Below are 13,561 nucleotides of genomic sequence, written 5' to 3' on the forward strand. Positions count from 1 at the left end.
CACATAACAACAACAACAACAAGATTTTATTTGCATGCAATATTAATGATATTGTTTGACAATTTCCACATTCTGTGGGATCATCTTTCTTTGGAATGGGTACAAATATGGATCTTTTCCAGTCAGTTGGCCAGGCAGTTGACTTCCAAATCTCTTGGCAAAGCTGAGTAAGTGCCTCCAGCAAAGCATCCATTTACTGAAACATCTCAATGGGTATTCTGTCAATTTCTGGAGCCTTGTTCTTCACCAATTCTTCCAGTTCAGCTTCGACTTCTTCCTTCAATACCACTGGTTCGTGAACCTATGCCACCTCCTGAAATGGATGAAGATTGACCAGTTCTTTTTGGTACAGTGACTCTGTGTATTCCTTTCATCTTCTTTTGATGTTTCCCGCATCATTCAATATTTTGCCTGTAGAATCTTTCAATAGTGCAACTCAAGGCTTAAATTTTTTCCTCAGTTCTTTCAGCTTGAGAAATGCCAAGCATGTTCTTCTCTTCTGGTTTTCTAACTCCAGGTCTTTGCACATTTAATTATAGTAATTGGCTTTGTCTGCTCGAGCTATTCTTTGAAATCTTCTGTTCAGCTCTTTTATCTTGTCATTTCTTCCATTTGCTTTAGCTACCCTTCGCTCAAGGGCAAGTTTCAGAGTTTCTTCTGACATCCATTTTGGTCTTTTCTTTCTTTCTTGTATTTTTAATGATCTCCTTCTTTCTTCATGGATGATGGTCTTGATGTCATCCCACAATTCCTCTGGTTTATGGCCACTGGTGTTCAATGCATCAAATCTATTCTTTAAATGGTCTCTAAATTCAGGATGGATATATTCAAGGTCACATTTTGGCTCTAGTGGACTTAATTGTCTTCAAGTTGAACTTGCATATGAGCAGTTGACAGTCTGTTCCACAATCAGCTCCTGGCCTTGTTTTGGCTAAAGATATTGAGCTTTTCCATTGCCACTTGCCACAGATGTAGTCAATCAGATTCCTATGTATGCCATCTGGCAAAGTCCACATGTATAGCCACTATTTGTGTTGTTGAAAAAGGTATTTGGAATGAATAAGTTGTTGGTCTTGCAAAATTCTATCGTGTGATCTCCAGCATTATTTCTATCACCAAGGTGAAATTTTCCAACTACTGGTGATTCTTCTTTGTTTCCAACTTTTGCATTCCAATCACCAGTGATAATCAACACATCTTGATTGCATGTACGGCTAATTTCAGACTGCAGAAGTTGATAAAAATCTTCAATTTCCTCATCTTTGGCTTTGGTGGTTGGTGCATAAATTTGTAGTATTAACTGGTCATCCTTGTAGGCATATGGATATTATCCTATCACTGACAGCACTGTATTTCAGGATTGATCTTGAAACATCCTTTGTAATGATGACTGCCATGCCATTCCTCTTCAAACTGTCATTCCCGGCATAGTAGATCATATGGCTGTCTGATTCAAAATGGCCAAAACCATTCCATTTCAACTCACTAATGCCTAGGATATCAATCTTTATGCATTCCATTTAATTTTTGACAACTTCCAGTTTTCCTAGATTCATACTTTACATGTTCTGATTATTAAAGGATTTTTACAGCTGTTTCTCCTCAATTTGAGTCGTGCCATGTCAGCAAATGGAGGTCCCACGAGATTTAATTTACCCATATCATTAAGTTTGATTCTACTCTGATGAGGCAGCTCTTTCCCAGTCGGACCTTGAGTACCTTCCGACCTAAGGGGCTCATCTTCCTGTGCTGTATCAGACAATGTTTCCAGACTATTAATAAAGTTGCCCAGTAATGTATCAGACAGTGTTTCTCTGCTATCCATAAGGTTCTTCCTGACCAGGTCTTTGAGAAGTGGATAGCCTCTTCCTTCTTCTTAGTCTGTCTCAGTCTTAAGCTGCGTTGAAAGCTGTGCACCATGTGCAACCCTGCTAGTTTTTGAAACACTGATAGCACAGCCTCAAGCCTCACAGCAACACACAAGCCACCACAGGATGACTAAATGACAGACAAGTTCATCTCCTTTAGCTGTTGGACACCTCTCCGCCCCCGCCTTACCTAATTCCTACCTGGATTCTGCCACTTTTGTCTTCCCCAGTGATTCTCTCCCTTTTCTAACTGGGAGGTTGGGTCCTGTCTCCTCCATTTTCTATATATATACATTCCCACTAATAAAATAATATTTTATTCAATCTGCTATATGGAAAAATTAAGAAGATGAAACTTTCTGATCATTGGGGGAAAAAAAAGCAGTATAGTAAGTAATAATTACCAAGATAGATCAGATATCTATCTTGAGAAGTATTCTAGTTAGTCAACTTCCTTGTAACATAAGATTAACGCTGTGTTACTCACACTGTAACAGCCTAAAATTTATGTATAGTCTTATAAAATACAGAAAATGTAATTTTTCCCAGAATTCTTATTTGTTACAAAATATCAACTAGATATTGATGGAGAAATTTTAGGTTACAATTCATTCATAAAATCAACTTCTTTCAACTTCTTAGGTGTCACTTTTTTTTTTAGAAATATTTTACAACTGATATATTAGAGATGATCGTATCTAGTAAGTATAAAAAATGTTAAAGAAGCTTTTGTTTTGGGTCAACAAATTTCTTATTGTGATTACCATAAAAAATATCTGAGTAGCACTGATAGAGATAAAACCAAAAACCAAACCCATTGCTATCAAGTAAGTTAAGATTCATATGACCCCATGTGTTGTCAGATATGGAAGGAAATAATAGAATACAGGGAGCTCTGTTAGCATGGTGCCTAAGGCACTTGACTGCTAACCAGAAAACTGGCAGTTCAAACCCACCAGCCACTCCTCGGAAGGAAGGTTAGGCAATCTACTTCCGTAATGACACTGCCTTGGAAACCCAAGGAGGGGTCGCTATGAGTCGGGTCCGACTCGACGGCACAAAACAAATAGCTACCATTTAGTGAGTCCATACTGTGCACCATGTAGTTTACGCACAAAATCTCATTTAAATCTCACAATTCTTTATTAAGTATTATTAGCTCCACCTTATAGAAGAGGAAACTGAACCTGAGAAAAGTTAAATGACTTTCCCAAAGTCACAAAACTAGCTGAGCTAGGATATGTACAGGTCTGCTGAACAAATCTCACATTCTCTCCAGTGTGCTACACTATCTCTCATACTAAATGAGATATCCTTGAAAATGACTTTAAGATATACCTTGATATCTGACAAGTTTTAGTAGCTTCATTCAATAAATACTTACTGATTATAATCTCAAGCACTATAATAGTTCTGTGGCAAATATGAAGTAGTGAAATACAGTCCCAGACTTTAAAGCCCAGACAAGGTAGAATATATACCAAAAAAATTGCTGTCCATGAAACTAAATTAATGACTAATCAGATACACCAAAGCTTATATTACATCGTATGGGTATCTGACTGCAAAATTAATTAGTAAATCAAAGGCTGCAAACAGCTTTTGCCTTAACTGTCTGTTACTATGATAGAAAATTCTTTATTTAACTTCCACGTCCTTCAAATTGTCAGCAGTATTTAAAATGATTACATATTATTTCAGCATCACTAACCCAATATGCCATTAGAAATTTCTCTTAGCTTTATTATCAAAAGCTTCTATTATCAAATAGGATTTACAGCCAATAAAAAACTAGTTCCCCTCATAATAAAACACACACACACACACACACACACATACACCCCAAGAGCTTTGAGGAGGCCTTACTCCAAAATCTTACTTTTAAAAAGTATTACCAGATGTCAGTTCTGCAAACACTACCAGCCCTAGTTTTTCTCCTTAAGAATCCTTAAGAATATACTCCTGCCATCTATTCTAGAGAAGCATTCCATATTTTAAATAGCATTTGGTTCACTGGTTAAATCAAAGATATAATATTGATTAGCAAGAATATGGTAAAGATATTACCATTACAATTCTGTTAATTCAACGCAACAAAAAATAAATTTGTTTTGCTTTCATTAAGCATAATACAATTCTAAAATAATCCTCTATCACAGATACAAAATGGAATGCAGGGGTGTAGGGCATCCCTACCTACATCCCACAGGCATCTCCAATATAACAAATTCAAAACTGACCTTATTCCCCAAACCTCCTTTTCTCACCAACATCCATCTTTCACACAAACTAGACTTTAGAGTGATGCTAAACTACTCCCCCATCTGTCTCTTTCTAAAAAAAAAAAAAAACACTTTAGCCTAAAAGTTTTGCCTCTCCACCATTCTCATTGCAGCTACCTTCATTCAGCCACTCAGAACGAGTGCCTAGAGGGTGTTCCATGAACCAAGCACACGATGATCTTTAGTTCATGGACCTGTCATAACAATTCTAGATATTAAGAAACCCTTTCTCTATTTATTTTTTCCAAATTATCTTCCAGGGGATTGAGGTTGCTAGATAGGTAACTTCCAGAAAAGTACTGTTAGCAAACACTAAAACATTAAAAAATAGGTGGCTGCATTTACTTCTCTTAATCATTCTAAATTTCTTACCAACTTAAAAAAAAATTATGATTAAAAACAATAAAGTCTTTATTTTCAGAGTTAATTATCTGTAATACTTTCTCAAATCCATCATAGCTATAAATTTCCCTTAAATTTGACCCTTAGGGTATTTTTGTTGTACCAAGTTTCTTTTTAGTTAAAAGAAAAACTGTTATGTAAATAAGGTTTTTCCTGAGCTCCCCTCATGTTAATTTAAAACCACTGTACTCTTTGTGCTTCCACCATTATCAAGCAAATATTATATTATCTATCACAGAAACCTCCTAGAGTAGAGATCAGCCCTTACACATCTTTTTCTCTCCTTCGCTTACCAAAATGCCTGGCACATAAGAGGTACTTCATAAATAAGCTAAATAAGTGAAACAGATTTACTATATATGTACAGAAAAAGTAAGTCTTGATTTTCGTCTGTCTTATTCCTTTATGGGATCTGAAACAATTAAAAGGACCTCTGTTTCTGTTTGTTTTTAGAATATCAGAGATTCTTGAAGGCAAAAGACATTATCAAGATCATCTGAAAGAATTTATCCAGACTAAAAACAGATTAACACTTTCTGCCATTGGCTCCTACCCTAGCCTTAGCTATTTATCAGCCCCACAGTATTGATAAAGTACTGCTAATCATTACTTGGGTGATCCACTGATACTGATGAGTGTCATTCTGTTATTCCCCTTGGGTATGAGGAAGTCAAAATAAAGACAGAGACACTAGACAATTCAAGATCTGATGCTATGTATATTCCCAAGTGAAGATAGTAATAATTTACATACAAAAAGCAATTTAACCCAAAACATTTTAATACATTCATGAATAAAACATTAACTGAATAATAAAGACGTAACTTATAAGCACAAATAAAATATTTTCATTTACTTCATATTACAAATTTTATGACAAATTTTATGCAAAAACTTAAACTTTTATATTTATTTACAAATTCACAAAAGGATAGCTGCAAACAGTAAGAGAAACCAAGCAAACTTCCCAAGAGTCTTTTTTCCTTATTGAGCCTTCTTTAGAGCATGCGTAATTGAAGCGATCCATAGTCCCTTGTAGCATAAAAAGTTAAGCAACACCAAGGCAAGGAAAAACAAAGATATTCTGAGCAACCCACAACACCAAGCTACTAAAACAAATTGTACAGGACCCACAGTAACACTGGAGTCATTAAGGAATGTCTGTCCTCTTGTTTCATTTTCATCATGCACTTTCTGGTAATATTCTGACAAATCAATAGCAGTTATACATCGTTTCATACATAATGGACAGATGAAACCCTGTGAAATAACAACTTTTAGGAGGATATACACAAAAAAACTTATTTATAGAACAAAATTAGTATATATTAATATATATTAATATTATAAACCAAAAAAAAAAAAAAACTAAACTCACTGCCATCAAGTAAGTCCCAACTCACAGAAACCCCTCCTTGGGTTTCCAAGGCAGTATCTCTACAGAAGTACACTGCTCAATCTTCTTTCCAAGGAGTGGCTGATGGGTTTGAACCACCAGCCTACTAGTTAGCAGTCAAATGCCTTAGGCACTATGCCACCAGAGCTCCCAACAGTATCTGTATTTACATAAATGTGGCTTGTTATACTTATCTATGATTTGGGGTCCTGCCAGATCAGAACAGCACAAGTACAAAAGAATAAGGAAACCGACAATACAGGGAAGAAAATAAACTGAAGAGTCACAGTAGTGAAGGACAGTAGGTTATAAAGGTTATAACATGATGAGGTTCTATGTCAAAAATAGATGTGGATTTGAGTCACAACCAATGTTATATCTATATAACTTTGAGGAAATCACTTTACTTCCCCTAGTGTAAATTTCCTCATCTACAAAATGGGGCTAATATTACCATCTATTCTTCTGAAGTTATTCTGTACATAAAATGCTCGGTACAGTGCCAAAGATATGGTAAGGGGTCAACAAATATTAACTGTCATTATATGTATGTTTAGAAAGGAAAGAAAGACAGAAAAGGATTGAGAGACTGGATGAAAATACAGGAATTCAAAAACTAGAATATTCAGCAAAGCAAAGAAATTAAGTAGTGAGAATATGAGAAAAAGAGATGTTGAAAGGATAGACAGTTAAGGTAAGGAATGAAGAGATATAATTTCAATAGTTCAGAAAAAGTTATTCTGCCAAGAGACAACAAGGTGGGAGGTACTGTCATTGGCTTGAGTAGCAAGAAGAGAGGTTAAAAAAAAAAGATTGTTAGCATTAGCAATATTAAGGAACTGGTAAGTCTGGATGATCCTTGAGTCACCAAAGTAACTTAGGATAACAGCAAGGAAGGAGAATTCTGAAAACAAGGTGCCAAAATGAGAGGCAATACACGGCAGAGGTTGAGAGATAGGGTTGGGCTCTGTAATAGATTAAATTGTGTCCCCAAAAAAATATGTGTTGTAAATGCTAACCCCTGTACCTGTACCTGTGGATGTAATCCCATGTGGGAACACATTTATCTGTGTTATGTTCATGAGACCATATCACTGTAGGGGGTGTGCCTTATATCACTTTTGGGATATAAAACTACAAACGAGGCACAGAAGAAAGCAGACATAGGAGCACATCAACATTATCTAAAGACAATGGAGATGAGTCTATAAGCTCAGAAACTCCAAGGATCTCTGGCTAGAGAAAATGTGACAAGGATTTTCTACCAGAACTGACAGAGACAGAAGAGAGCCTTCTCCAACAGCAGTGCCTAGAATTGGAACTTCTAGCCCCCTAAACTGTGAGAAAATAAATTTGTTTGTTAAAGCCAGCCACTTGTGGTATTTCTGTCACAGCAGTACTAAGAAACTAAGACAGGTTTGAATACTGGATACCTTACCCTTACTAGCTGTGTGATCTCAATTTCCTCATCTGTTAAATGAGGTAACAAGATACTACTTCATATGGGTCTCATGAGACTTAAATGAGATAATACCTGCAGAGTGCATAGTATCTGGTACAAAGTAAGCATTCAGTAAATGTTAACTCTCATAATATCATTATTCCTTTTGTTAATAGCCTTTAAAAAATATTTTCCAAGGGATGAAAAGTGAAGAATATTTTTTTTTTTTTAACTGATGAAAGACTTATCTTCCAGGCAACCACAGTCCCATATGCTATACCACAGAATAATACTTCTTTAAAAGAATGAATCATTGCATTTTTGCCACTGCAGCTTTGTGCTTCCTTTCATTTTACTCCTGTCTCTTGACCAAGTTTCCACAAACAGTCCTTCAGTCATTCATTCCAAAAACAATGTACTTATAATGTTCCAGCCATTCTGCTACATGCTAAGAACACAATGGTAAAAAAGACAAAGCCTTCACTCTCAAGAAGTTTACAGGCCAGTAGAAAATTCACAAAAGAAAATAGATAAGTTACATTTTGCACCTTGCTAATCAGAAAATAAGAAGCCCAGGTGGCTCAGTGGTTAAGTGCTCAACTGCGAACTGAAATGTCAGCAGTTCAAACCCACCAGCAGCTCCAAGGAGAAAGATGTGGTGGTTGCTTCCATAAAGGTTTATAGCCTCAATAATCACATGGGGCAGTTCTTCTCTGTCTTATAGGGTCATTATGACTCAGAATCAATTCAGCAGCAATTGATGTTTTGGGGGGAGTCAGAAAATACTATCAGTTCTACCTTCAAAATATATTCAGAATCCAACTATTTCTCAGCACCTCCACTATAACCAATCGTTAGTGCCTGGATGATGCAAGCAGTTAAAACAGCCAGCTGCTAACTGACCAAACCTAGAAAGAACAGCCTGCCAATCTACTACTGGAAAACCAGACATTAAAAAACCTTAGAGCACAGTTCTACTTTGACATATGGTTACCATGAGTCAGAGCTGATTTGACAACAACTGGTTGGTCAACTCGTACCACCCTGATACAAATCACCATAGCCTTATACATAAACCAAAACCAAACTCATTGCCATAGAGTTGATTTGACTTACAACAACCCTTATAGAACAGAGTATAACTGCCCCATCGGGTTTCCAAGGCTATAAAACTCTACAAAAGCAGACTGCCATGTCTTTCTTTCATGAAGTGGTTGTGGTAGGTTTGAACCAGTGACCTTTTGGTTAGCAGCCTAGTGCTTAACCACTGCGCCACCAGGGCTCATTACCTTAACTTCATAGCAATCTCCCTATTCTGTCCTTACCCTGTTAACAATTGATTTTCAACACAGCAGCCTAAGTGGTTCCTATAAAAATGTAAATCAACCTTTGTCACTTCTCTGTTCAGAACTAAACTTAACTCTGCATAAAAGGCCCTATCTGAGCTGGGCCCAATCTACCCTAACTCACTGAGGTGGTGCCACACTGGTTTCTGGGCTACTCTTTCCACATGCCAGGCTTGTTCTCACCACAGAGACTCTGTACTTGTTTCATATGCCTAGGATACACAATTGCCCTAGAAATCCACATGACTCATTCCCTCACTTCCTTCAGACTTTTCTGAGCTGTCACCTAGTCAGAGAATTCTTCTCTGACAACCCTACCGAAAATTACAACCACCCAAAACACTTTTTTCTCCATTTCTCTGCTTTATTTTTCACAATAACATCAACTCTCTACCATTCTACATTTTTAATATATTTTCTGTGTGTGTGGTTTTTGCCCATTTGTACCTACTAGAATGTAACCTCCAATAGGCTAAAGATTTTTGACTATTTTATTGACCACTGTACCTGTGACATCCAAAATGGTGGATGGCGCACAATAAATATTTGATAAATGAATGAATTGCATAATAATCATTACAAAAGGAATAGGAAATATAGTTCCAAAAAGCACATGGGAAAAGCATCTATACTAGATGTGAGTCAGAAAAATTCACTAGAAAAAGGTGTATCTACCATAAGACTTAAATGATTATCAGTATTCAAACAAAAAAATAAAAGCAAAGCAGGTACCACATAGGGATCAGCATATGCTAATGACTAGAAATAAGAAAAAAATTTGGCACAATATGTCTACATCAATGAGAATAAAGAGGACAATGAAGATAAAGTAAGCTATAGGCAACACACATACACACACACACTTCTAGAACACACTAAAGAGTTTGGATTCTAAGAACAATTGGAAGCCTTTAACTAACATGGGTTTTGACCAAGAAAATGGCATTATCAAGTCTTGACTTAAAAAAAAAAAAAAATTTTTTTAATAGATTCAAATGGAGGAGAAGAGGGGCAGGGAGTGACCTACATTGGAGAAAAGGATGGTAGTTACAATAACCTATGTGAGGATTGATGTTTGATGGCAGCCTCATCTCAAACATTACCAGTAAGCATGTATGGAAAATATTTCTGAAATACTTCAGATAGAAAAGCTTCTCTGAGAAGGTGATAATTTCCTAAAATATAAAAGATTTTTAAAGAAAGGAGTCAGCCATTTCAAGAGCCAGAGAAGACTGTTCAGGCAAAGAGATCAACTTAAAACAAAAAAAAAGCAAGACTCTGAACTAATGTGATTAAAGAAGAGAAAGAAGGCCAGAGTTGCCGAAGGCCATTTAGAAAGGGGGAAAATAAAATAAAATAGCATCTGACAGGTAGACAGAAGATTCTAGAGCACAAGAGAAAAAATACGATCTTTCACTGGAAAATGGACCTGTCTTCTATGTAATAAAATAAGAAAGAGAAAAGAGGTGCAAGTACAGTTTTGTGCGTAATGGCTCCTACTTTCTCAGAGATATAAAACACGACCGATGGAAGGTGAAAAGGGATTAAGAGACATGGATATTTAAAGACAGAGAAAAAGGCACAAAGTAACTTTCAGACAGTAGGAAAATGACTGTCCTGAAAATATATAACAGGGATTGACAGGTACTGTTCAATGCTCATTGGGTAATGTTTTGGGAATGAGGTCAACAATTATTACTAGAATCCTGTCATGGGTTATATTTGAGCATTTTGAGCCCATCATATCATGAACTCAGATTAGAATATTTTTCATAAGACATTTCATTAAACTTTTAATAAAGTTCAATAGATATTTTTCTTCTTATTCTCCCAATCTTGTAAAATCTTATAATAATTAACATGCTTACATAGAGGCAAGACAGATGAAGAGACAGTCAGGGAGAGACAAAACAGAGAGATAAATGGATAGAAAGAAAGAAAATCTCAGAAACACATGAATCCACCAGCCAAGAGGCTGGGAAGGAGAGAGTACAGAAAAGTGGGTGGAGTAGAGGGTACAGCTGGGCCCAAAAAAGAGCAACTGATAACAACTGTTAGAAGTAAGTGCAAATGTGTTGATCTCTTGTGGCAGTTATTGGCAATTTCTATGTTCTCTTACCTTCATTTTCTACAATGAGAAATTATAACTTTAAAAAAATATAATGAAATTAAGGTGGCATTCTCAGGAAATCTGAGTTACTTCTTTATTAAACTATCCTTCATTTTCTCCATTAATTTTTAATGAGCTATACAGATAAAAGTTCACACAAATTTTTTTTAAAAACACAGCAAGTAATGTGTATAATGTATCCATAGTACACACACATAGATACTAATTAACCAGTAATTCTTTACTAACAGACTAAAAAAAAAATCATTAAGTTGAGACAATACCATTAAAGACAAATTGACAATACACTTATACTCCTCAGTTATTGAATATCTCATTATGTGATATTTCACATTTATAACAATAGTAAAAAAATCTATTATCAGACTATTCCACATGTTAATGACATACATCCGGCAGTAATAAACACTGAGGATGTGAGGCAAGAGTAATGCTGGCTGTGATGGTTAAGGTGTGTCAATCTACCTAGGCCATGATTTTCAGCCATATGGCAGTTATGTAATGATGTAATTTCATATTTAAGTAATGATGTAATCATACTCCATTTTGTGATATGATGTGGTCACCATCTACTTTCACATATTGCTGATTTCTGCATAACAACCCAATCTTTGGATCCTAACCATGTCGATAAGTGAGGAGTGGGTTTATTATTTTGCAGTCTTAAAATAATCTTTCTCATACTAAGCAACTATAACTCAAAAGTCACACTCCAATTTGTAAGTCCTAAGAAACATTTCCTACAAAAGACAAGTTCAAGTTGCCAACTGTTACTCCAAATATTTGCTTATTTCCCTTCATTTAAATTTTATTGCCAAATTTTTATTGCATACCTCTGAAGAGCTTTCATTATTGACATCCACTGTGTTTACAGGCGTTCCTGATGAATCTAAATCAGAACCTTGAGAGCCAACTCTCCCAGGAGTCTGAAACAAAGCAGAAGGTGGGAGAAAAAGAAACACAATCAAAGTAGATACTTACAATATGTTCATAAACCATTTAATAACCTAAACAGTAGTAAGAGCTAACCTTACACATAAGAATATGTTTTCAACCCACTTTCACAAAATATTTCATTTAATCATCATGACATCTCTAATAGAGGCTGGGCAAATGTTACCTCTATTTACACATGAAAAAACAAGATTCAAAAGGGATAACTAATTTGCTCCAAGATCCTACTGTTAGAAGTAGAACTAAAATGTTTATCTTCTTATTTTTTTTCCATTGCTATCTCTACTACACAAACTAAACTTCAATGATTTAAGGGATGATAAAATTACCACCACAGTCCTAATATAAACATAATGGCACTATAAGTGTCATTCAGTTATCTATTACCTATGCCAACCATTACTAGTCTGTCTTCAATATGTGATACTCAGCCATCACAAATACTTTTTTTTTTTTCTTTTGGAGATTATTGTTGTTACCTGATATTGACGTGACTCAGAATCATTGCAACCCCACACACGCAGAATAGAACTGTGCTCCACAGGGTTTTCAAGGCTATGACCTTTTGGAAGAAGTAAAGGTCCTTTTCCCCTTGAAACATTTTTCATCACATTACCATGTAATAACACCCAGGTAGTAATTTAACTGAATTGGAAATCTGCTAAAATACTGGGTAAAAAGACAGATTCAGAGGATATGACTGAGTCGATAATCCTAATCAATAATATATATGATAGAATCATCCACCACTCCTCTCTCAGTTTGTCAAACTGTGGTGGCTTGCATGTTGCTGTGAGGCTGGATGGTATGCTACCGGTGTTTCAAATACCAGCAGAATCACCCATGGCAGACAGGTTACAGTGAAGCTTTAAGACTAACACAGACTTGAAAGAAGGAAAGGGCCATCTACTTCTCAAAGAATTAGCAAGTGAAAACTTTATGAATAGCAGTGAGACATGGTCTGATATATTACTGGAAAACTTTATTAACAGCCCTGAAACTCTGTCCAATATAGTGCCAGAAGATGAGCCCTTCAAGTTGGAAGGCACACAAAATACAACTGGGGAAGAGCTGTCTCCTCAGAGTAGAACTGACCTTAATGATGTGGATGGACTAAAGCTTTTGGGACCTCCATTTGCTAATGTAGCATGACTCAAAATGAGAAGAAGCAGCTGCAAACATCCATTAATAATCAGAACATGGAATGTATAAAGTATGAATCTAGAAAAACTGGAAGTTTTCAAAAATGAAATGGAATGCATAAAGATTGGTATTTTAGGCATTCGTGAGCTGAAATGGACTGGCTTTTGGGAATTTTGAATCACACAACCATATGATCTACTATGCCGGGAATGACAAATTAAAGAGGAATGGCACGGCATTCACTGTCACAAAGAATGTTTCAAGATCTACCCTGAAGTACAATGCTGTCAGTGATAGGATAATGTCCATATGCCTACAAGGAAGACAAGTTGATATAACTATTACTCAAATTTGTGCACCAATCACCAAAGCCAAAGATGAGGAAACTGAAGATTTTCACCAGCTTCTGCAGTCTGAAATTGACCAAACATGCAATCAAGATGTGTTGATTATCACTGCAGATTGGAATGCAAAAGTTGGAAACAAAAAAGAATCATGAGTAGTTGGAAAATATGGCCTCGATAGATTATCACTGGAGATTGCATGATAGAATTTTGCAAAACCAATGACTTATTCATGCAAATACCTTTTCTCAACA

At 35.9% G+C, this 13,561-nt stretch overlaps 1 protein-coding gene across 1 annotated transcript in view; it reads right to left on the minus strand.

The window, feature by feature from the left end:
- The window catches only part of EEA1 (early endosome antigen 1), a 204,052-nt gene extending 192,187 nt beyond the window's left edge, over positions 1–11,865 (minus strand). Inside the window, exons 1-2 of the mRNA XM_042781687.1 lie at positions 11,848–11,865; positions 11,700–11,792 (exon numbers count right to left, since the gene is read on the minus strand). Coding sequence (XP_042637621.1) covers positions 11,700–11,792; positions 11,848–11,865 — 111 coding nt within the window. The remainder of the gene's footprint in view (positions 1–11,699; positions 11,793–11,847) is intronic.
- Positions 11,866–13,561: the final 1,696 nt, after the last annotated feature.

The sequence above is a fragment of the Orycteropus afer genome, unplaced genomic scaffold (genome assembly GCF_000298275.1).
Source record: "Orycteropus afer afer isolate SDZICR_OR568_19922 unplaced genomic scaffold, OryAfe1.0 scaffold00151, whole genome shotgun sequence".
Taxonomy (NCBI): domain Eukaryota; kingdom Metazoa; phylum Chordata; class Mammalia; order Tubulidentata; family Orycteropodidae; genus Orycteropus; species Orycteropus afer.